Below are 25,533 nucleotides of genomic sequence, written 5' to 3' on the forward strand. Positions count from 1 at the left end.
AGCCTCCATGTAACTCCTTGGCGTTTTGTACAATTATTTCCTTCATCAATAAGACCATTTTTTTCACCTAAAAATCAAATCTACCCAGCAGAATATCTTGAAGTCTTTTCGCATATTGATTCTAAGGGGAAGCCCAGAGTTTTAGATAAATGCTACAAAAGCTTCTAAGGGAGATCTACTGTCTAGTTGGAGAGAAATAAAAAATCAACATATTTTCCTTTGGAGGAAGGTGGTTGCAGCCATTTATGAGCTCAACCCTCTGGGTTGGATTCCTAAGGGCTAAGCCAGTGGCTGGAAGTTGTAGAGGAAGACCTTGGGCAGATATAGATAAGCACAGAGATGGTTTTCTAAAATCCTCCTCTTTAGCTTTAAGGTTGAGGGTAGCAGAGATGAAAATTGAATCTAAATTTAAAAAAAAAAAAATCAAGGTGTTTTGTAAATACTTGTAAGCCATTGGTTACCTACTAAATATTTAGTTTAATCTAAAATATTATTAATTAATTTATTAACCTACGTGTTATAAAATTTGATAGAATTAGTATTTTACAATATTATATAATTTATAGTATATTATATTTTAAATGTTTTAATTTTAACAAAAAAAGAAAATAAGTTTATAACATGAAATAGTGTATTTATCAAGATTTTTTATCTTTTTAAATATAATTCTAAATTTTAAATTTTTGAATTCAAAATCTGAAACACTAAAACATAAAACAAAATTGTTTCCAGAATTTCCACTATTTGGATTATAGAATCCGAAAACAGTTTTCAGAAACAGTATTCACGAAATCCATTTAATTCAGTGAATCCGAAAACAAGAAACAGTATCTGAATTCTCTACCAAATAGACCCTACGGGATTCATACAACCCCTCCCCTTCCCTTCTCATTGAGCCCTCGAGAGCAATTACTATCAATATCAATGATTGGTTAGCTTTTTTATAGGATTCCGTATTTTATAGGATTCCGTATCAAGAACAACCTTAAAAACGCAAGGCAAATCAACTAAAAGATGACCTATTCATGAGGCTCATCTAAGAAAGGAAAAGTCCTTTCCACGGACCCACCAGTTGAAAAAGAAAGTGAAAAGATGCATATAGTCAGTAGGAGAGAGGACTGGTCAGATTCTTCAGTTTTTAGCTTAAGCAGTGAGGAAGAGGAGGCTGTGGAGGCAACTCCCTTAAGGGAGTCTCAAGACGATATCCCCGATGGCTATTTTGCCTGTTTTCAGGGAGAGGAAAATCAGAACTGTAGGGTCTTAGCTGCAGAAAAAGAGGGACCTTTGGAAAAGGATGGGGAGGGCTGCAACACGATTATGAGTCTAGAGCAGAAAAGCAGGGGTCATCCAAAACAGGATTTTGAGGAGGAAGATTCCGACGAGGAGGAGGATGTGTCAGATCACTTTCCTTTCTCCAAAAAATTAGTCCGCTCCCTCTGGAAGTGCAAGTTGTGCATTAGGCCGATTTCCACTAAGGGTAGTGCGGCAGCAAAAAAGAAATCCAGAGAGATCACGAACCTCTTGAGGGCCATGGAGAAAGATTTAAACGCAGAAGAGATAGAAGATGACTGTTGGTTGCTTAATGAACTTAATCTCTTGGAATGTAAGAGGTCTGGGCACTTCCTCCAAAAGAGCGTTGGTTAAGTCTCTCATAGTCAATTACAACCCTGATGTGGTGATGTTACAAGAATCGAAACTTCAAGCGGTAGACAGAAGGTTAGTGAAGTTTATTTGGAGCTCGAAACACATAGGCTGGTCCGAGTTAGAATCTGGAGGCTCGGCGGGAGGTGTGATCATAATGTGGAACCAAAACTCGGTCCAGGTGGTGGAGTCGGTTTTAGGTAAGTTCTCTGTTTCCATTCGATTTATTTTTAAAGATAGCTTTCACGGATGGATCACAGGTGTTTATGGGCCCGCAACTTATAGAGGCAGAGACGACTTTTGGCAAGAGATTTTTTATTTAGGCCTTTGTGCGGATCGTTGGTGTGTGGGGGGTGATTTTAATGTGGTGAGAAGCCCTGAGGAGAAATCAAAGGGGGGCAGAGTCACGAAAAGTATGAAAAATTTCAATCTTTTGATTGATGAACTGAATTTGATTGACATTCCCATGAAGAATGGAGCTTTCACTTGGTCAGATGGTAGAGACAGGCCGGTGGCTACTCGCATTGACAGATTTCTGCTTTCTAAGACTTTGGTAGAAGATTTTAAAGAAGTTGAATTACTTCGGCTCCCTCGAATTACCTCGGACCACTTTCCCCTTCACCTGAGACTAGGTAATCAAAATGGGGTCCTTCCCCCTTCCGCTTTGAAAACATGTGGTTGGATCACCCCTCTTTTAAGGAAAATTTGGAGTCATGGTGGAAGTCCATCCCTTCTGTTGGTTGGCCAGGTTATGCTTTCATGAAAAAGCTGAAAGAAATCAAAATTTTGTTGAGAAAGTGGAATAAGGAGACGTTTGGGGTGGTTGAAAATGACTTAAAAAACTGTGAAAGAAAAATTGAAAATTTTGACAAACTTGAGGAGGGGAGGATCCTCACTGAGGTAGAGAAAATTGAAAGAGAGGAGCTCAAGAAGACGTATTTCGAGCTGACCATCAAAGAACAGAGAAAGTGGGCTCAAAAGTGTAAGTTAGAGTGGCTAAAAGAGGGGGATGAGAACTCCAAATTTTTTCCACAGATGGTCTTCGGCTAGGAAATCTAAAACCATTATCTCATTGCTGGAAAAAGATAATGCAGACATACTCACCTCAGAAAAAGAAATTGTGCAAGAGATAGTTGGGTTCTATGAGCGTTTATACGGAGAAAATTGATAGTGCAGTATGCTGACGACACTATGATTTTCTGCCCAAATAAGACAGGTATGTTGGAAAATTGGTGGATGATCCTAGACATTTTTCTACAAGCTTCCGGGCTGTCTTTGAATTTAAAGAAAACGGCCATCATTGGAATTCATGTAGAAGAAGACTTGCTTCAGACTACTGCCAGAAAAATGGGATGTAAAGTGGAAAGGCTTCCCTTTCCCTACTTGGGAATTCCTTTGGGGGGCAATTATAAGAAGAAATCTTTTTGGGAGCCTCTGATTGACAGAGTTAGAAAAAAGATTGACAAGTGGAAGAATCTTTATCTCTCAAAGGGAGGCCGGCTTACACTCGCGCAATCAGTGATTACTAGTCTTCCTCTCTACTTTTTCTCAGTCCTAAAAGCCCCAACGAGAGTTGTCAACGAGATAGAGAAGCTTACACAGGATTTTTTTTGGAATGGGGGTACTTTTTTTTTGTAAGAAACAATTTCATTGATGTATGAAATTACAAAAGCCTCAAATTGAGGGATTACATAAAGCACTTCCAATTTGCTAAGAGGGAAATGTAGCTATAGTAGTGAAACATAGGGGAGGATTTACACCAAGTAATGACTGTGAATACTATAGCTTCAAAAAAGATATCAAAGGGGAGAGTTTTGTCTGTGGAGATACGTTGATTCCGTTCTCTCCAAAGCTTCCACAGAAAAGCTCTCATGAAGTTTTGCCAAAGAATTGCCTTTTCCTTTTTGAAGGGGTGTCCTGTAAGGGTAACTTCGAGAAGGAGGGGAGGATCATTCGGTAGTGGAGTGGTCCACCCAAAAGTGCTTAGGATGCAGTTCCAAAAGTTTGTTGCAAAGTGATAATTTGTAAAGAGGTGTTGTTGGGTCTCGTTGTTTGATTTACACATCACACACCAGTGGGGAGAGAGAGCCATGTAGGGCATTCTCCTTTGAAGCTTTTCACCGGTGTTGATAGCACGATGGCTAAGCTCTCAAAGGAAAATTTTCACTTTTTTAGGATAAGTGTCTCTCCAAATGCCCTCGTACAATCGTTGTGGGGTACTCGTGCAAGGCCGTGAGAGATCGTTAATAAGAGAGTGGGTAGAGAAAATGCCATTTGTTTCTAATTTCCATGTTAGAGAGTCTGCCTCCGTAGAAAAGTTAACAGTGGAGAGCTTGTGTGAGAGGGCTGCCCATTCTGAAAATTCAGCATCCTTTAGGTTCCTTCTCATTCGTAAATTCCAGCTATTATTTTCTGCAGACCAGAGATCTCGAACAGCAGCCTCTTTTTTCAAAGATAAGGCAAAAAGAAGGGGATAGTGATGTCCCAACGGTTCGTTGTCCAACCATGGGACAGTCCAAAAGGGTGTATCATTCTCGTCACCAATTTTGTAGCTTAGTCTGTCGAAAACCAGCTTCTGTGTTTTGAGGATCCCTTTCCAAACCCCTTTTCCAGCGCGGAGTGATGTTGTGTTTGGCTTATGGGACCAGGATGAGCAACCATATTTAGAAACAATCACTTTATGCCACAAAGCTTGCTTTTCTTTGATGTATCTCCAGATCCATTTTGCAAGAAGGGCTTTGCTTTTCTGTTTCATGTTGGGCATACCCAATCCCCCCTCTAACAGTGGTTGTTGTGCACTGTCCCATTTGATCAAGTTCATCCCAGATGAGTTCTTTGTGCCCTTCCAAAGAAAGTTTCTAAATAAGCTGTTTATGATGTTGGCTACTTTGGATGGAAGCGGAAACAGTGAAAGGTAGTAAGTAGGGAGGTTTGTAAGAGTAGCCTGGATGAGCGTGTGTCTACCTCCTTTGGAGATGAAAGAGTTTTTCCATGAATGCAGTCTTTTCTTAACCTTCTCTATCATAGGGTCCCAAAAAGGAAGGGTTTTGGGCTTTCCATGAAGGGGAAGACCGAGGTAAAGAGTAGGCCAACCTCCCATTTTGCAATTGAATTTAGTTGCAAGGGTAGAGAGCTCACTGTCCTCCATATTAATTCCCAAAATCTCAGATTTTTGGTGGTTGATTTTGAGCCCGGATGCCTCCTCAAATAAACAGCTGATGTTGAACATGTTGGTGAGGGAGAAGTCCTCAAAAGTGAAGAAAAGTATGGTGTCGTCTACGAATTGAAGATGATGGATGTTCAGAGAATTTTCTCCAAGGTCAAAACCCTTTATGAGGTTTCTGCTGGCTGCCTGTGGCATGAGGCGACTAAAAACATTAGCAATCAAGATGAAGAGAAAGGGAGATAAAGGGTCACCTTGCCGGAGGCCTCTTGTTGCAATGATTTTTCCTCTCGGGCGGCCGTTTATAATTATAGAGAAATTTGCAGAGGAGATATAGTCGTGGATCCACTTCCTCCATGTGTGTCCAAACCCTTTTGCCTCTAACACAGTGTCAAGGAATTCCCAATCAACACTATCGAAAGCCTTTTCAATATCCAGTTTGATGACAACTCTCTTTTTTTTCCTCCTTTCACAATCCTCAATAAGCTCGTTTGCAATTAGAGATGCATCAAGGATTTGTCTCCCAGCCACGAAGGCTGATTGGGCATCAGTGATAGTGTATGGCAGTACTCGCTTGAGTCTCTCGGAAAGAACTCTTGCTATGATCTTGTATAAGCATGAGATGAGGCTTATAGGGCGAAAGTCCCCTACTTGCCTGGTGTCAATCTTCTTGGGGATGAGGCATATATACGTCTCGTTGAGGCTTGCGTTGATAATCCCATTTTTAAAAAAATCTTGGAACACTCTCAAAATATCATCTTTGAGGGTGTTCAACTTTTTGTAGAATTCTGCAATAAAGCCGTCCGATCCAAGGGATTTGTTAGTTCCTAATTCTTTGATAGCATTCCAAATTTCTTCTTCAGTGAAGGGGGTTTCAAGGCCAGTGCTTTGTTGTTGGTTGATGGGACTCCAATCCAGGGGATGTGGGAGGAATCTTTGTCCCCCACATTTGGAGTATAACTTGTCAAAAAAAGAGAGAAATTCTTTTTCGATGTCATTTTCTTCAAAAAGGCTCATACCATTCATGGAAAGAATTTCAGTGATGTTGTTCTTTCGTCTCTTCGATGCTACAATACGGTGGAAGAAAGATGTGTTGTTGTCCCCCTCGTGAAGCCATTTAGTTTTGCACCTTTGACACCAACGAATCTCTTCTTTCGCAGCCACCTCAAGGAGATGCGTTTTGATGGATTTCCGCTGGATGCTTTGTACTGTGTTCAGGAGCCCCTCCTCTTCTAAGTCATCCAAAATAGCTAGCTCTGAAGTGAGATGATGCTTTTGTTGTGCTATGTTACCAAAGGTTGTTTTGCTCCAAATTTTGATCACTGCCTTTAACCCTTTCAGCTTCATAGTGAAACCATGATCTGGCCAGCCTCTAAGGGGAGTGTTCTTCCACCAATATTCGATCAAAGCAGGGAAAGAGTGGTGTTGCAGCCAAGCATTTTCGAATCTGAAGGGTGTGGGACCCCATTTTGTCATGCCGAAAGATAGATGAAGAGGGAAGTGATCGGATGTGGGGTGGCTCAGCCTTTTGACAGTCGCATTCTGAAATTTCGACAGAAAATCATTAGTGGCCAAAAACCTGTCTATCAAAGTGAGGGTAGGAGGGTCCCTGTAGTCTGACCACGTGTATAAGCCGTTAGAAAGGGGGAGATTTTCAGACCGGCTGATTCAATAAAAGTGTTGAAATGGTGCATATTTCTGGTTGGCCTGCGATATGATGATTTCTCGTGTGTCCATCTGATAGAATTAAAATCACCTCCCAAAAGCCAGGAGTCGGTGCAGAGGAAAGAGAGGTCTGATAGCTCTCTCCAGAAAGTTGGCTTTTCCTCTGTTTTTGTAGGGCCGTATACTCCTGTCAACCAGAACTCAGAACCGTCAAACAAAGTGAGAAGGATAGTAAGAGTGTAAAGTCCTATTGTGACATCTGACACATGAAAAGAAGGGTCGTTCCACATGATCAGGATACCCCCTGATGTGGTCGAGGCATCGAGAGAAGTCCATCCAATGTCGCGGGAGCTCCACAGCGACTTTATAGTGAGACGATCAACCATATCCAACTTAGTTTCTTGTAGGATGACAATGGTGGGGTTGTGTTTGTTGATGAGGGACTTAATCAAGGCTCGTTTGTTCCAAGAGCCAAGACCCCGAACGTTCCAAGAGATGAAAATCATCTAACAGAGGATGACCCACCTTGCTTAGATTGACGCTTCTCGTAATTAACGGAGGAGGAGAGCCCAACAAGTTCTCTAATGCCTTTGTATTCTTTCCGATTTGTCGTTGCTTTCTTGGAGAGCTTTGTGGGTATGGGAAAGATGCCCATGCTCATGGTGTTTGAGCCAAGGAACTACCACCTGTAGGTAGGACGAGGGATGTATGGTAGGGTCAAACAGGTGAGGGGCAGAGTCTGTTTCGTTTGTGGCAAAGGGACGAGTAGCAGTGTCTTCAATAATGTGGGAAGAGAAAACAGGGGAGGGGGGCTCAGTGGAGAGGGGGTAGGGGCTAGAAACACATTGGTCAGAGTCAGAGTGAAGGTCTGGGGGGTTTGTGGAGTGTTTTTTGCCCACTGCAAGGTAGGTTTCCTTTTCGGTGAAATTAACCGCTATTTTTGGGCCTTCTATGAGGAGGGCAGGGTGAGGGATGGGGTTTAGGGGGGGTGGGTCGGAGTGGGTAGGTTCTGGGGGTAGAGAGAGAGGTGAGAGGTTGAGTGTACGAGCGTGGGTTGTCATTCGAGGTACAGCCGTATTCAGTGTTAAGCATGGGTACTGGTGTGACAGGTCCTTGGGAAGGTGAAAGATGTTGATTGTCAACGGTAGGGAAGGCAAAGGATGCATGGATGCCAGTTAAGGTCACGGAGCTCGAGGTGTTGCAGCGCAAAGGTGATTTTGATGGGCTTTGTGAGTCCCGTGTGTCAGGGCGGGTACGATGAGGGGATGTTTCAGAGGGTCTTTCAAGGGTAGAAAAGTTACCTTTCTCCAAAAAGGAAAGTTTTGGACATGGTCCCAGCAGCCCCTCTGAGTTTGTCCCAGATTGTTGAACGGAGGCTATTCCGACCGGTAAGGCTCCATGGATTCCGGCAGAGAAGCTCAAATATTGTTCAGCCTTATAGAAAGGGTCGATTTGTACCCTCAAATGTAGAGAAGAGGGGGTGGTGATCCAAACTTCCCCAGGGATAAAGCCAAAGGGATTGGTCTTTATTCTTATAGTAGCCTCCATCAAATCAAGTCTTGACAAAGTTTTTTTTTGAAGTTTCGATGTAACCTCCACATGAATCCCCAATATGGCGCAATGTCATGTTGTCCCAGAGATTAAGGGGAAGGTTGCGGATTTTTATCCATCCTCCGTATGAAGGGACCGGGGGAGGAGAGGAAGGATCAAGATCATTCCATGCCAAGAATTTGAGTTGGGTATCTCCCATTTGATACCAATCCTTTAAGTGACAAAGAGTGAGGGCCTGTTCTCTATCCTCACAACGAAGGAGGGTCTTATCTGCTGCAAAGGGATTGAGGGTGCATAGTGTCACGGTCGTACATTTTTCAACCGTGCGGCGCCATGATCTAAGCTCGACCATGGCCAGCCTTACGAGGAACTCTAGCTCCAATCCACTTTTCGCGCCCCTTTGTGGCTTCGTCGGACCTTAGGCGAGGTTCTTTTTCCCTCGACCGAGCTTCACTTGCAGCGGAATTCTCACTTGACTCGGCAATGCACGTTGCCCGTACGTGCATTTAAACTCTAACGCGACTCTAGCCGGCTTGCCTCTACACTAGGCCAAGCCCCACGGCTCTACCTTGCCTCTACTCTAGGCCAAGGCCTTCTAAACGCGACGTCGCAACTTGTTTTCAACTATCTTGGTTCTCGGTCACTCGACCGTCCCGCTCCTACGATGAGCCAGGACCTTACCGGGATGAGTTCTGACCTATAACGGGGCCAAAACGAGCTTAAAACGCCAATCGGGTACAACCGGGAGATTCAAGCCGCTTAACTATGTCAGAACTAGCTTATCGGGCCCAACGGACGCCTCTAAGACCATTCCTGCCGAGAAACTAGTCAATAACGGGCTAAACGGCCTTACCGGGTACTGCCGGGATGATTCTTGTCGACTTCCAGACAAGGAATGACTAAACTTGGCAACCGGGATGAGTCTTGCCGCTTATCGGGCCAAGACTAGCTTTTTCTCACTTACCGGGTGCCCACCGGTACTTTAGGATGTCACCCCGAGCATCGGGATGTCATCGGACTTAGCTGCTCAATTGGGCACGCATACCGAGAACCGACCCATGTGCTTGTCTTAATGATCGGGACCTTCCGGACATCCAGCCATCCGGACACTATCGTGGCACGACGACTCTTGCGCTCGTGCCGTGTCGTTCGAGCATACCGTATCGCATAGGGACCCCCGTGGTGCAACCTCCGACACATGGACCGAGGCGCAATGCCGGCACACCCGTGCTGCCCGACACTGTCCTCGAGTTTTCTATCCTCGACGGAAGTCGCCCAAGACGCTCGTCTTGTAGACGCTTGCCCTCGCCATGACACACGCATGTGCCATGGGGTGGCTCACTTAGGCCCTGACATGGCCCAGGGGTGGTGGAGAGCCAACACCATGCCTCCCCCTAAGGTACATTCTAAGGCAAACTCATGAACGTCGAAAGTGGCGAGGAGTCACTCGCCAACGTAGAGCGCACGTCCGAACTCCGATTGACACGAAACTTGGCGTGCTTACATATTTCACTAACATGCATCTAACTCTAAAGCCGCTCGTCCAAACTCTCGACGGAACCCCGACTTCTAGGGTCGTGGCCCGGGGCCCCAACTGGCCCCGTTGAACTTGTCACCGACACCACTGACATCGCCTTTGCCTTGCATTCTGCATATGCCTTCTCTAGGCATTCTTGAGCACATCCATATGGTGTGTTAGGTGATGCACCATCCTCCTTGGTCGCATCACGACACTTCTCTCTCGGCCCTCGTCATGGTCCGATGGGCGACATATGCTTGTCGCTGACACTTGCACACTACGTGGGCGTCACAACCTACTCTCTACTAGTATGGTTGTGACACATAGCGTACAAATATGCGCTTGGAGAGCTCTATTTATCTTGAACCAGTCATCATGGAAGCATCTTCATATGACAATGATGGAGGAGTCTAGTTGAGGGTCTGCTTCTTCATAATCATTACAGATGGAAAGCTTTTGTTTCTTTTTCTTGTACTGTGGTGTGGGTGGAAAAGGTAAGGGGTTTTGTTTCTGTTTGCCTTGTAAAATCGCTTCCCGGTAGGTCAAAGGGCCATTAATAATAGGTAAGATGGGTTGAGCAGAGGTGGTAGGTGTGTTATTAATGAGCTGGGTTGGTGGGGGAGGTTGTTGGGGTGGTTCATGAAGGAGTCTAGAACAGGCTTTCCATCCCTTCCTGTCTTCACCGATGGGAATCAGAAGTTTGGTAAGACCACCATTTATGTCCAGTTTAGCAATCTCTGCAAGATAGCCTTTTCTATTACTCGACTTTTCAACCCAAATGGTTTGGTCGTCTATATGTGTCTCCTTGAAGAACTTCTGGTTAAGAGGGGAAGATGTGAGGGTAGAGAAGACAGTCTTAAGCCAAGCTATGGAAGACCAGTGGAGGGAGATGTAGAAAGCCTAGTCTTTGTTGGCTTCTGTGATGCGGACTCTACTTCCTCGAAATCTATGATCAGTGTTGATGGTAAAACACTTTCTTTCGATGGTGATGGAGGTGGGGCGGGGATGGGGAGGGTGAGCCATGAGGAGAGCAAGGGTAGTCTACTGAGGAAAGCATGGGTAAGCTACCGGAGAGGCTCCGGCGACGGGGAGAGGAAGTGGAGAGAGCATCTCTTTTCGAGAATAAAAATTGATGACATTATGTATCTACTTGGGGGTATGTATCTACTTGGGGGTATCTACTTGAGGAATGGGGGTACTTTAAAAAAACCTTGTAACCACTTGGTGAATTAGGGGAAGACTGCGCTTTCGTTGCAATATGGAGGTCTTGGTATAGGGGCCTTACATCAAAAGAACAATAGCTTACTGCTTAAATGGCTATGGAGATTTACCCAAGAAACTAATACTTTGTGGCGGAAGGTGATTGTAAGTATCCATGGAGAAGATTCCCAGGGATGGTGTACACTTCCTCCTAAAGGACATGTTAGGGGAGGCCGTGGTTTGATATTTTTAAAAACAGCACGTTCTTCTTCAAGTTCCTTGATTTCAAGGTGAGAATGGGAAGTAGAGTTAAATTCTAGTCGGACAAATGGATTGGGAATGATTCTCTCCGAAACTTGTTCCCTGCCATGTTCAATCTTTCTTCTATAAAGGAGGCAACGGTAGCTGAGTGTTGGAATGTAAATGAAAATGATTGGGATATTGGACTGCGCAGAGGCCTTTTCGAATGGGAGGTTGAGAGCTGGATGGGGCTTATTCAAGAAATTGATGTGGTGCAGTTGGGGGAAGGTGAGGATCAAGTAGTATGGTCCATAGACAAAAATGGTCGGTTCTCCACTAGTTCGGCCTTTTTGAATTTGGTGGATTGCAACCCCTCTTTGAGGTCCCCTCTTATTTCGACAGTGTGGAAATTTAAGGCTCCAAAGAAGGTAAAAGTGTTCCTTTGGTCCCTAGCCCATGGAAGTTTGAATACCCATGACAAACTCCAGAGAAAGTGTAGGAACTGGATACTGTCCTCCTCGGTCTGCACTCTTTGTATGAAGCACAATGAGAACATGGATCACATGTTTCTGCACTGCCTTTTTGCTTCACAGATTTGGCATTTCCTCCTAAATATTTTTGAGATCTCCACTTGCTTCCCAAGACAGATTGAAGATTGGATGGCTGAAGCTCTTCATGGTTGGACTCTCCCTAAGAAAACAAGGTTTATCTGGTGTTGTGCCTCTAGAGCTCTCCTTTGGCATATTTGGCTCGAAAGAAACTATCGGGTTTTTGAAGACAAGTCCAATACTTTTGATCTCTTTTGTAGGAATATACAGTACACTACCTCTTGGTGCTGCATTAATTATAGTAAATTCTTTTGTAATTACAACCTATCCATGTTCTTGCACAACTGGATAGCGGTTGTTTAGTTTTTTAGGTGGGGTTTCCTCTACCTCAGCCTAAAGGCTGTCTTTCTTTTTTGATATATCCAAAGAAAGTTTCTTATCTAAAAAAAGGCTCATCTAACTCTCCAAACTTCTTTAAGAAAACAAACAAAAGACACAAGATAATCTAGCCTATACAAAAAGCAACATAATAAAGAAACAACAACAAAAACCATAAAACTACCTAAGGAAGTTGTAACTTTCCCAACACAAAGAAACCAAATAAAAAAGTTAATTCAAAACGTGGCTGCCATCTATGATTCCTGTTTTGCCCTTCCCTACGTAAACCTTTTTAATTGGAGGTCTAACAATTTTCTAAACATGGAGTTGGAAAGGATTTATTCGTATATAAGCTCATTCTAGAAGGAAGTTGGAACTAAAAGCTGAACGAGATAGAGAGATTGCTGGAATTTTGGCCAGCATTCCTCAGAATCTCGAAGCCTTGTTTCCTGAAGATGTTTTTGAAGATGATTCTGATGTTCAGGCCTTTCAAAGTCTTTTGCAGTGGGTTCTTTGTGAGTGGGAGGCTTGCTCTGAAAGTTCGATGCTTCGATTCTCTTAATGAATGCGTTAAAGTTCACCTTTTGGGATGCTTCTTGGATTGACTTATAAAGGTTATCTCCCCCATTCATGTCTTTTTTGTCTTTGTCTATTATCGTTCTTCTTTTGGATTGTATTTCTCTCTTTAGGTTTTTATTTTTCCTTTCCTCTATTCTGTTTTCTTCTCTCCTTTGGGAGGTTGTATCATTTGGACAATTTTGTTCTTTTTTATTAATCAATGAGAAGTTCGTATCTTGTCAAAAAAAAAAACAAGATCAAATTTACAAGGAGAGGAGGCCTAAAAATCCCACTCAATCCTCAACCTTAAAGCTAAAGAGACAATTACTTCCTCACATGTCCTATCTCCCATGTATTTTTCAGGAGTTCTTTTTTACTTTTTCAACTTTCCAAATATCCTACAAATGGGAAAAACTAAAAAGGTCCTTTAAACGCTTCCATGCAATCACAAGTTAGATGCTATTATAGAGCAAATTATGGTATAGCAGAGCAGCCACTTTTAAAATTGATTCCACCAACATTTAGGAATATAAGATTAGCTCCATGACGTACCTCATTTCCTTCACGCATGAGGGAACGCACCAATGTTGGGGCAGTGTAGAATATTGTCACCTTATGCTTATCAACTATGTCCCAACAACGTCCAGGATCGGGATAATTTGGAGCCTGCAGCAGGAAAGATGTAGTTTCTTGTCAAACGAGGCTATCTTACATTCTGCTCATAGTGTTGCTGTGAATCTTTTATTACTTAAACAACTTGTGTTTCAAAATTATAAGGTGAATTCTTCTTCAGTTTGAGCTTCTTTGTTATCATTATCACATCGATTATTTTCATAAGAAAAATTTTTAAAAAAATTATCAAGAAAGAGATGGAGAACTAGTGTGGCTGGGGGCTTGAGTCCAAAGCCCAAACTAAGACCATTAAAATAAATTTTTTTTTTATAAGATACAACAAGCTTCATTCAAAAGAGGTAACAAAGGAGCAACAACCTAAGGGTGGGGGAGCCTTGTCCCCCCCCCCCACAGGCTAATACATTACAGCTTTCCAATCACGAGAGTAAGGCTATATTGTAATTACAAATATGCATGCATATATATTCATACACACACAATATCCAATTAGTAAAAGGAGAAGTATTAGATTTTTTTTAATTAAAAGTCAAGCTTTCATCGAGAAAAATGAAAGAATACATATGGGCATATAAAAAACCAGCCCACCAGAAGGAGCCAAACCGTCCAATCAAGCAAGATCAAGCCTAAAAAGTAATTACAAAAACTGTTGGACATTGAGGCCCAAAGGGGGACATGGAAACGAGCAAGGTCCCACACCTCCTCTCTCGATCTCTCTATCCCTCTAAAAATCCTGTTGTTACAAAAACTTTTTTTTCCTATTGTTCCCTTCAAACCACAAACCCCACAGGCCACAGAACAGCAAAGAAACCAATATAAGAAAATTTTATAAGTACCACAAAGAGCCCATAGAGTGTATTCTTCCCAAAAGTTCATGCTCACTACCTATCTCGTCTTCAAAAATCCTTTATGTTTCTTCTCTTTTGAGTTTACCATAGGACTACAACAATAGAGATTGTACAAATAATTTCTTTGGTTTTACATCTTTGGTCTCTTATAAACTAGAACAGGAAATCTTCAAACATCAACATCCATTAGAAAGACCCAGTCAAAATCGAGGGCTTCCTACCATTTACTCGTCTCCAAACAGACAAAGGCAAAGGACACTTCGTGAATTAATTTAATTACGCATGGATTTTCCTCATTTTAAATATCAAAGGCCAAAGAAAATTGAAATGGTCAATCTTTACCCCTTCATAGACAACAACACTAGCTCCATTGAGCAATGGCCCGTATGTAACATAGCTGTGCCCAGTAATCCAACCACAGTCAGCTGTACACCTAAAATCAAGAGAAGGATACTTAGGGAAACCATAATATAGATGTACATAGAAAGAGGTTAAGGTTAATCTTAGATTCGAAAATACCAGTAGACGTCACATGGTTTGTAATCAAACGCATACTTGAATGTTGTTGCAGTATACACCATGTATCCTCCAGTTGTATGAAGAACACCCTTCAAAACTTAAATTAGAATTTTTCCAGTGCAAAGTAGAAAAGGCTCACTAAATGATGGAAAAGGTTTACCTTTGGCTTTCCAGTACTCCCACTAGTATAAAGCAGGAAAAGTGGAAACTCTGCATCAACCCACTCCACTGTACATGTGGTTGGATATGTAGGGACAACATCCTGCTTATATTACAACCAATCATTAACACCTCCAAGAGGATAGTCTCACTGTTGCAACCCAAAAATGTAAAACACAAATTTACAGCTCTAGTCAAGAAACTTTTGAAGTTGATGTTTTGAATACCTAATAAGAAACTTCCCTTAATGTCTCAAGAAACATATATAGGACAAAAATATTCAATTCTTTTCAAGATACGTTGGAAATCATTGCATTCTCTTATGAGATAGTGTACAATATCTTATGAGATAGTAAATGTAAGACCATCAGAAAAGAAAAATATACTTGGATATCCATGTTGTTATCATGCAGCAAATACATATATCAATAAGAAGCAGGGGGCATTGAACACAACGTATTATTTTATATTTCTGAAAATCCATTACCATGAGGTAAGATATACAAACCTGCCACCATATATCTCTCCCTTCCTTCCATGTAGTAGATTCTCTCTTTAGTGCTGACTCATTCTCGTAGGTAAGGCATGTTGCTACAGAAAGAGAGTAAAGAGTTAAAAGGGAAAAAAGGCAGAAAAAGGCAGAAAAAGGTAGATTATGTTGCAGATTATTTCATCAAGAAAATTACTTCGTATAGGTGTGGGACCATCCAAGGTACAAACCTGAGGTTTATAACTCATCCACCTGACAAGTCTTTCTTTATTAATAAGAAACAAACATACAAACCCTTGATTGTACCCAAAGATAATCACATGACAAAGGAAACTAGTCACAGAACCAAAAAAAAAATGGAGCTTAAAAAAGAAAATTTATATAATTTGTCAAAATTAGAGATAAAGAAAAGGATAAAACTATTCATCAAAAAGTGGTCACGATGAAGTGACCAGAAAATGAGCATCCAATGCCATATATTGCTTCACTATGTTGCCTTAATGAAATCCTTCCAATCTCCTCCTTTTCAGATAAAAGGTGCAAAACCTAAATCATTGGGACCATCCTAACGTTGCCCTTTTGTCCTGGATCTCTAGAAACTCTCACAATAAAGTCACACAACATTTTATTGGTGGGAGCTCAAAAAAAGTAAGGAGTTTCTCTAAAATTTATAGAAGAACTGCAAAGAATTAAATTTGATTAATTATTCCTCTAAACTTTCACATAAGACACATAAATGAGGCTATAAACACACAAGGAGTCTTTCTCTTTTTTCTTTTGAATTCCTTTTTCTCTTCTTTTTTATTTTTGTGTATTGCAATTAGTGTTCATCTTTCAGTGAGGGAACGCATGTTTCCTTTTAGTACACCACCTCTAATCATTTAGGCCATATTTATCTGTAATGACTTTGAACCATAAAAAAATCCTGTTCACAACAGATCTCCATAACCACGTTTAGACCAGTGCCTCATTTCTCTCCTTGATATTAACCGAGCCAAGAGCCCCTTATTCCTAAATAAGAGAGACATTTTTCCAATTCACCCCATGAACACCACACTCTTCCCAAATGAAATTGCTAATACATTTTTCAATCAGTCAAGCAACCTTAAGGAAACCTTTTTTTCTTTATAAGAAACAGAGAATTTCATTATCAAAAAGAGGAGATACAACAGAAGGGGAAAAGCAATCCCCAATGCCAAGAGTTACAAAAAAGACTTCCAATTGGCGTTAAGACTCATGAAGCTATAATTACATAACAAATTGTCAATGAGGCACCAAGAAGAAGCAAAAGTATGAACAACTTCCCATGAGCAGATTATAGAATTTCTTTTGCCTTTGAAGATTCTTTGATTCCTTTTGTACCACATCCTCCAAACTGTGGCTAGTGGCTACCACTGCATTACGCCATATAACGAGCATTCTTTTTTTAAAAGGAGAACCAACAAACAGCTGAAAAAAGAGCCTCTTTACAACTCTTCGGAAAGCACCAGCTCAACCCAAACTCTTTGAACACTAAGGACCACACTGGAGCAGTGAAATCGCAAAAGAAAAAAGTATGGACATGAGATTCTATCCCTCCTTTACATAAAATGCACCAGCTAGGAGATATTGCCAGATTTGGCCTTTTAGCTTGCAACCTATCACAAGTATTTAAATTCTCTTGGATGAGGAGAAGTTAAGCAAGTATCCATTAAGGATCTTTCTCTACAAAATCACTCACCTGGAACCTAGCCTCTCGTGGATTGATTGAAATAATTATTATACCGCTGCATGGAAAGGAAAGTATCCCAAAAGAGTCAAAATTTCATTTGGGAGCTTAATCACTCATGCATTAACACACAAGACAAATTGCAGTGTAGACAACATTGGCTCTGTATATCCACCAGCTGCTTTATTATTTCAAAAAATGACTGAGAGACTCAGAGAGACATCTTTACTATTTTTTCCTTGGCGTCAGCCAACTGGAGAATAAATACATCCATCTTTGGTTGGTCCTTTATCATGCCAGTGGACTTTTTTACCCTTCTCTCCCATATACTAGTTGGCCATCCTTTCAAGAAGGAAAAGAAATTCTCTGGTTCAACTTTTCCAGGGCATTCTTCTGATCCATCTGGAAGGAAAGAAACACAAGGATTTTCAAAGACAAGGAGCAAGGCTTTGACAGTTCCTTCAAATTTCTTTCGTTTTTGGCTCTCACTTGGTGCAAATTGTATCCCATTTTTGGTACCTATAAACTATAATTTCCCTGTAATTCACCTCCATTTTGAATATCAATCTCCAAGAGTGTCCTCTCTCAAACACACTAGCCACGTTCATATGGTGAACAGATAATGGAATTAGGATCTCAACAGAACCTCCCGAACCCACAAATCATCTCAAAATTTTATTCTTAGCTAATGACCACTTTGGAAGCAGTGAGGGCATAAACTCTAAAGACAACAGTTGCCCCAACTTCATGCTTGCTAACGACAACCAATCATTTCAAAGATGTGTATTATTCAGGAAACTTTCACAATCCTTTTTGTTAGATCGATTGAATACTTAGAGAAATTTTAAGGGAAAAAAATCCCATTTCCTATTAATTGCTTCAAATTTCCTGGTACCGGAGTGTTGTGCTAATGCCTACAAAAGAAAGCTGAATAAGAGCAGGTAATTACAATTTCAATAAAGAAGTGTCATTCCCAACACCTTATATCTAGGTCCTCCTCCAATTATTATTCAGGAAATTTTCACAATCCTTTTTGTTAAATCGATTGAATACTTGGAGTAAAATTTTAAGGGGAAAAAACCCATTTCCTATTAATTGCTTCAAATTTCCTTGTATCGGAGTGTGGTGCTAATGCCTACAAAAGAAAGCTGAATAAGAACAGGTAATTACAATTTCAATAAAGAAGTGTCATTCCCAACACCTTATATCTAGGTCCTCCTCCAAATTTTACTTGTCTATATTTTACACCCTTCAACGTATATTGAAGGTTAGACAATCTTGAAAAAAATACAAGCCTGCAGGCTGCAACTAACCAATCCAATATTGAAGGTTAGACGATCTATGATAAATTATCTGCAAAGGTTCTTAAAGTCCAAGCAAACACGCATAGAAAAAATTATTGTAATAACAAAAATCAACTTCAAAATTCCCACACCTACAGAGACTTCATTTTGTGCTGATTCTGTGAGAGCAGCATCTACAATATCTTTAAGGTGGATAACTTTAGAACCCCGTTTAACAGCATTGCAAGTAATCACAATTTTTGGTTTGCAATCTATGATTCTTTGGGCGAGAGATTCTGAAGAAAACCCCGCAAAAACAACCTGAAAGAATATATACTTTCACATATCAATTACAAAAGAAGATCAAAGAACATCCCCGGGAGGTGGACAAGTAGTAAAGTTCATCAATACCGAGTGAATAGCACCAATTCGAGCACATGCAAGCATGGCAATAGGAAGTTCCATTAGCATGGGCATATAAATCACCACAGCATCACCTTTTTTGACGCCATTATCTTTCAAGTAGTTTGCTAGCTTTGACAGATGGTAAGGTCAAAGTCAGATTAAAACAGCCATTAAAATGTCTAACTGGTTTTACTTCAGAAATCTAATACAGCCAACACCAACAGGAAGATGTAAGTATTGATACAAAAACATAGAAATTATTTATGACAGTGAAAACCACCTGGCAAACTTTGTGTAGAAGCTCAGTGTAAGTTAAGGTGCCATCAAAACCAGGTTCATTTCCTTCCCAATAAAGAGCAACCTTGTCCCCAAGTCCAGCCTCTATATTTCTGTCGAGGCAGTTGTAACAAATGTTGGTGATTCCACCTTTAAACCACTGCTCGGAATAGAGAAATATCACAAGAAGAAAGAGAAATGAGTGGAGTTGACGATGATAAGAGATCAAGGGGAAAAATGGTAACAAACTTAACAAGACAAAACAAGGAAAGAAAAGAGTGGGAAGGCAAAAAACATCAGAATTGAGGCTCACCTCTATCTTGATTTCGCCTTTTCGGACATCAAGGTTCTCAGAGTAGACCAGCTGGTCCCATCTGTGTTTCCAGAAGAACTCGGAAGACGCAATGTCGGACCAAAATCCAGCAGGATCCTCAATGGACCTTTTGTACATCTCCAAATACTGATGGACAAACATAGATTTGAAACAAGTTGATCAAGGAAGCAGAGGAAGTAGACCTGATGTGGAGAAAAATGAATGGCAAACAAACATAGTAGCCAAATCAGTGAAGAGAAATGGACCTTCTGGTGGGAGGAAACATGAGCGCGAGAAGAAAACTGGTCACTTGGTAAGATAAGCTGATCATCTTCGGAAGCAAGAGACTCCCCCAGAACGGTGGCATTGAGCCGAGGAATCTTACGGGCGGCAGATGAATCCACCTGGGTCAACCGATCCGGCGCGGTCAAATCCGTGAAACCCATGACCACCTGAGCCTGCTCGCCGCTGGTTCTGCTAAACGAGCAACAAAATCCGGAAGATGAGCGGGTGAAACCGAAAGATCTCGCACAGGAAGGGCGGAGACAAGAATTAAAGTAATAATAACTATGAAAAGTATTGACTTGACGCTTCTTATAGTTGGGCTGCTTCCAATTATGGATTTTGTGAACAGAATTATTGGCAGAAGATGCAGAAGGGAAGAGGAATGTGGGATTCGCCGGAAATGGACGGATGAAACAAGAAGAAGTCGCAACAGTATGATTCACCATTCTACGCTACCCCTCCAAAGCTGCTCTTTATTTCAAAAATTTGGCAATATTATAATTAGGATGCTACATTTAAGACTTAAGAGGTTCCAAATTCATGTGAATCTCACGACTCGACAAGTCTGGCTTGGTAGGGATTAGATTATACATGGGGAAACGAATCAATGAGTTAAAAATAGTAAAGGGCGTCGAAAAAATATATTCTTAAATAGGAAAAGGAAAATATCACCCGGATCGGATCAATGCTGACCTTTTAGTTACCATTGGATCGGATCAATGCTGCCGCCAAGTCAATGCTGCGCTGCCAAATATGTTAATTTATGAACCTCGTGCGCGGCCGCAGAGTCTGGATATTATTTGTAATTAAAAACCCCGACGCACGATTCTACCAGTCCGATATAAACAATGTTTGTGATTGTGGGGCGCACGCCCACATAAACATCACCAACAAAATAGAATTTTTGTGTCTTTTTGCGGATGCGGAGCGTGGGCGCTGGACAATTTGAAGAACTGCGGATCAATGGGTGAGCGGAAATGTGATTGCTACAGTTTCTGGAGTGAGCATCATCGTTCCGAGTACCGAGGGCGGATGCGATGGCGAGATAGATACGCCAACAGCTCTTAGCGAACACGAAATTATTCGATTGGGGGGAGGCTACTGTGATCTATCATCGTCCATGAGCTAAGTGCGCTGGATGTTGCTGGTTTTTGGCAAGAACGTTACAGAGGAGATTGTTGTTTGAATTTAAGCTACATTAATTTCAATTGTTAGATATTAACCTATTGAGATTGGTCAGTATACGTGTATCCATATTTAGAAGTGTATTATATCAAAGGAGAAAGAATAAGTAAATTGAAGCAGCTCAATCAAAAGAGAAGAGATAAGAATATTTTATTATTCTCAGGTGTTATTGAGTTTAACTCAAGATAACAAATTTCTTATCTTCAGAGTTGGTGACTTTTTAAAGTAAATTTGAGTGAGGGTTTATCAACCTTTCCAAAATATCAAATGGATGGCAATTCTTGTTACCATATTTACCAGTTAAGTTTGCAAATATGATCAACTTTTTTTTTTAAATTTTCAGAAGCATGCATATTTATACGTTTTATGTAATATTATTTTTACTCTTGTATATCACTCATTCTCGTCTATCAATAGACTATATTAATGGATTCGTACTTTCAATCAGGATCTTCCAGACGTTCATCCATCTTGATACTATTAAGCCATGACGACTCTCGCATTCATGTCATCCCACTTGAGTATATTGTTTCGACAATGGCCTTATAATGCAAGCTCCAACCCATGGGACAAGACAAAATGCTCACTAATATGCATCTAACTCTAAAGTCGCTCGTTCAAACTCTCGATAGAATTCCAACTTTTAGGGTCATGACTTGAGGTCCCCTACTAAGCTTGTCATTAACACCAGTGACACTGTTATTGCTTTCAATCTTTCTTACGCCTTAGCTAGGCTTTCTAATGCACATTATCTTGATGGGTTAGTTGATGCATCATCCACCTTGGTTGCATCACGACACTTCTCTCTAGACCCTCAACATGTCTTGATGGGCAACACATGCATATCACAACCACTTGTCAACTTCGTGGACGTTACAACATATTTTCTTCTAGTAATGTTGTGATATTCTCCCCCACTTAAACTTTTGTTGTTGCTAATGACATACTCGTAGGTACAATTTGAATATTGCACTTAAGATTGTAACATGGGTGTGTACATAAAGGTAGTAGGCATGTGTTTTTAGGTTCTTGCAGGGTAACTTTTTGGAGTGGCAAATGCGCATAGGTGTAGGTGTCAACTGCCTGGTGAGGATAATGTTGCGTGCAAGCATGGGCACTAGTTGCCTTGTGAGGTTAGCAGCGCACATCGCTTGCCGTTGGTCACCCCTCCTTGCAAGATTATCAGCTTTTTGTGATAGCTTGTGCTTAAGTAGGCTAACTTGATGGTCCTTACGTTTGGAAGGTTACTTGTATCGGTAGTCGTGATCACATCATCCTTCATCGATTAACAATTTTTTTTCCTTTTTCTTTTTTGTTATTATAGCTTTCACAACCTTGTTTTTCATGATGGATTTTAGCTTATTTGCCTCTTCACATTGAATACTAAATGGATGAAGCGTTTCAAAGGTGGCACCTAAAAGGAAAGGTCAAAATTCTTTGCAATTGTGTTGTTAGGGCCCTTCCGTGGAATATGTGGATGGAGATGAATTATAGGATTTTTTAAGCTAAGTCCTCTTATTTTGATATGTTTTGTAATAGTGTATAGCTACACTCTTCCTGATGATGCTAAGAGCAATTCTTGTCTAGTTCTTGGGAGGGGATCCCGCTTCTCCTTCTCTAGGCTATTTTCCCTTTATGGCTTTAATCTAAGGTTTCTATGTAAAAAAAAGACCTCATTCTTTCCTGATTTTTCCTTTATGAACATATTCTTCTTGCAAATTTTCTCTCTCAACCTCACTTTCCTTCATTCCTGATATTTTTCTTTTCACAATCAATAAGTTTGTTGATGTTTATTGGGTGTATAACTTTTCAAATGTGTGCTGCCATTTGAACTAAAACTCCAACTCCCATAGTCCACTTCCCATTCTAATCAACACAATATGACTGAAACCCTTTAATTTTTTCACTAACTCATTGACACAGACTATATTTTTATCTTCATTTTAACGAAAAGTTAATAGAGTGGTTGTTTTGATAAGATTAAATGTTAAAACGAAGCTTGTGAAATGTTAAAGATTATAATTGAAATTTACCAAACATATTATTATATGCATAAATTCCAGAATATATCTTTTATAAATTCAGGTGGCGGGTTATCAAGTTTTTTGAACACCCTATCAAAGAACCAAGAATATCTCTTCTAAACCTTGCGAAAGAGAAAAAAAAAAAAAAGAAATTTGCCCAGAGAGAGAAAAGATTGAGATATGTCATTTGTGCGTCGTGCCGTAGAAAGATGGATAATATGTTTTTTATTTTTTATTTTAATTTTTTGGAGTTCAAACATGGAAGCTGGATAATTGGATATTGTATAAATAAATTTTTTATGTGATTGATTGGGGCAGGGAGGGTTCAGCAAGAAATTCCCTACTCCAATTCCCCTCGACCGCAGTCCATTTGATTGGATCGTCTTCTTCGATCATCCTCCATTACAGTACAGACTCTGTAATCTTGCGTCAATTTCCATTGAAGCGAGCTGATTTCAGAGGCCGAGCGAGAGGGCGATGGGTGCAAACAGCGACCCAAACCAGGATGGGTCCGACGAGCAGCAGAAGCGCTCCGAGATCTACACGTACGAGGCGCCATGGCACATCTACGCCATGAACTGGAGCGTCCGGCGAGACAAGAAGTACCGGCTAGCCATAGCCAGTCTTCTCGAGCAGTACCCCAATCGGGTCGAGATTGTGCAGCTCGATGATTCCAGCGGCGAGATCCGCTCCGACCCTAACCTCTCCTTCGAACATCCTTATCCTCCCACCAAGACCATCTTCATCCCCGACAAGGAGTGCCAGCGCCCTGACCTTCTCGCCACTTCCAGCGACTTCCTCCGCGTGTGGCGCATCTCCGACGACCCTTCTTCCGTTGAGCTCAAGAGCCTTCTTAATGGCAACAAGAACAGCGAGTTCTGTGGGCCTCTCACCTCCTTTGACTGGAACGATGCCGAGCCCAAGCGTATTGGGACCTCCAGTATCGACACTACCTGCACAATCTGGGATATTGAGCGGGAGACTGTGGATACCCAACTAATTGCCCACGACAAAGAAGTTTACGACATCGCCTGGGGCGGTGTTGGCGTTTTTGCTTCCGTTTCCGCCGATGGGTCTGTCCGCGTCTTCGATTTGCGCGACAAGGAGCACTCTACCATTATCTACGAGAGCTCCGAGCCCGACACTCCCTTGGTTCGACTGGGCTGGAACAAGCAGGACCCGAGATATATGGCCACGATTATCATGGATAGCGCCAAGGTCGTCGTGCTTGACATTCGCTTCCCCACGCTCCCCGTAGTCGAGTTACAGAGACACCAAGCTAGTGTCAACGCCATTGCATGGGCCCCGCACAGTTCTTGCCATATCTGCACCGCAGGGGATGATTCTCAGGCCTTGATTTGGGACTTGTCGTCCATGGGGCAACCCGTTGAAGGTGGCCTCGATCCCATTCTTGCCTATACAGCTGGAGCAGAAATCGAGCAGTTGCAATGGTCCTCTTCCCAGCCGGACTGGGTTGCCATAGCCTTTTCAACTAAGCTTCAGATTCTGAGGGTATGATGCATGTGGGTCATTCCGTTTAACTTCTCAAGTGGTAACACATATGGGATCGTACTTTTTCTGGCATGTTCTTTCCGTTTCTTTTCACAAGCACACTTTGGCCATGCTACTAATTGTTGTTCATCCCTGCTCTTAGAACGTTGAATCGTTGATGTAGCCATAATATGCCTACAGCTGTTTGTACTTCATTCTTTTAATTAGATTTCCTTTGTGTACATGCAGCAACACCTAGCTTTGGTTCTTCAATGAATACACAGATAGTCATGTGTGAGAACCCTCGTGTGTAACTTTGTTGTGCTAGTTAATATCTCCTATGTATCCTTTAAGACCTACACAACTTACAAAAGATGCATACTTGTGTTTCTCTATCTAATATTTACTGGGCTTCATAGATAAACCTCTCTATCTGTAGCAACCATCTATGGAATGATTCATTCTTCTAATGCCATCAGGGTTCAACATACATAACTGAAACTTCTCGAAAGTTGATTCAACACTTGAATTTAGATTCATCCTTGACAGTGCACTGGCAGTCACTCAACTTGTCATTGAATTGAGTGAGATGCCAGTAGGTGGTCTATATAGATGTTTTTTTTTTCTGACAAATATTATTTGAACGATTGTTGAGTAAGAAAATTTAGTGCATTCCTCTAAACTGGGAGAACCCTTCATTCTCAATGATGGAAAACAAAAAAGTTTTCTGCTGGATTTAAAGTGTGCCAACTTTCTATTTTGGAATGGGGTGGAATTTGATGAGAATGAAGTCCATCGATCCGAGCACATGGCTTCTGAAAACATCTGGGTATGCATGGTGCCTTGTTCACCTTGTTTGCCTCAAGCGAGATGATCACCAATGCATAAAGTGAAGCTTTAAGTGTCTGACGCTTCTGCACCAGGTGTTCCCAAGAATTTACTGATGTAGAAGGGGAGGGGTTAAAATTGAAAAACAAAAAGAAAAGGAAGGCTTGGTCCTGTGTGCATCTTCACTCGAGTCTTTTTGTCCCAACCTACCTGCTATCTCCAGCAAAGGACTCTGAACCCATCTGCACGAGTCTCTCTCACCTGCCCACCCGACCCGAAATCTTTTAGCACTATCTAGCCTAAACATTCTCTTCAACTCCCCATTGGTAGTGTCTGCATCTCTCATTTTTTCTTTCCCCCCTAATTTTACTTGAAAAAGTTTTCTTGTGTGGACTTTGCTTTCTCTTGCTCTCTCAGATCCTACTCTGAAAATTGAATCAGAACCCAAGCAGGTAAGCCCTTTCGTTTAATTTAATTACTTACCTTTGTATTATTAATCTCTTATCATGGAAAAAGAAATAATAAAAGAATCTATATTGCTTATGACTTTTCTGTATACTTGACGTCAAAACACTTGAATTTTTTCTGATATTGAATATTGTAGCTTGTATATTTAAATTGTTATG

At 41.3% G+C, this 25,533-nt stretch overlaps 2 protein-coding genes across 7 annotated transcripts in view; one reads left to right on the forward strand and one right to left on the reverse strand.

The window, feature by feature from the left end:
* Positions 1–20,557, reverse strand: part of ACS (acetyl-CoA synthetase) — a 29,659-nt gene extending 9,102 nt beyond the window's left edge. Inside the window, exons 1-11 of one of the 6 annotated variants that reach the window (XM_022292527.2) lie at positions 20,073–20,557; positions 19,361–19,568; positions 19,095–19,241; positions 18,786–18,941; positions 18,512–18,634; positions 18,253–18,421; positions 15,128–15,210; positions 14,621–14,722; positions 14,461–14,549; positions 14,284–14,374; positions 13,016–13,129 (exon numbers count right to left, since the gene is read on the reverse strand). In XM_022292527.2, coding sequence (XP_022148219.1) covers positions 13,016–13,129; positions 14,284–14,374; positions 14,461–14,549; positions 14,621–14,722; positions 15,128–15,210; positions 18,253–18,421; positions 18,512–18,634; positions 18,786–18,941; positions 19,095–19,241; positions 19,361–19,568; positions 20,073–20,086 — 1,296 coding nt within the window. In that variant the 5' untranslated portion in view covers positions 20,087–20,557. Of the gene's footprint in view, positions 1–13,015; positions 13,130–14,283; positions 14,375–14,460; positions 14,550–14,620; positions 14,723–15,127; positions 15,211–18,252; positions 18,422–18,511; positions 18,635–18,785; positions 18,942–19,094; positions 19,242–19,360; positions 19,977–20,072 lie in introns of those variants that run through there. The other 5 variants (XM_022292526.2, XM_022292530.2, XM_022292528.2 and 2 more) reach the window with 5 other exon arrangements.
* A 2,123-nt stretch (positions 20,558–22,680) lies between these two features.
* On the forward strand, positions 22,681–24,481 carry LOC111016936 (WD repeat-containing protein LWD1). The gene has a single exon (XM_022292532.2). It carries the CDS (start codon positions 23,066–23,068, stop codon positions 24,104–24,106), a length of 1,041 nt encoding a protein of 346 aa, XP_022148224.1. The 5' UTR covers positions 22,681–23,065; the 3' UTR covers positions 24,107–24,481.
* The last annotated feature ends 1,052 nt before the right edge of the window (positions 24,482–25,533 follow it).

This window comes from Momordica charantia (assembly GCF_013281855.1).
Source record: "Momordica charantia cultivar OHB3-1 chromosome 8 unlocalized genomic scaffold, Mcharantia_2.0 BLBB01000008.1, whole genome shotgun sequence".
Lineage (NCBI taxonomy): Eukaryota > Viridiplantae > Streptophyta > Magnoliopsida > Cucurbitales > Cucurbitaceae > Momordica > Momordica charantia.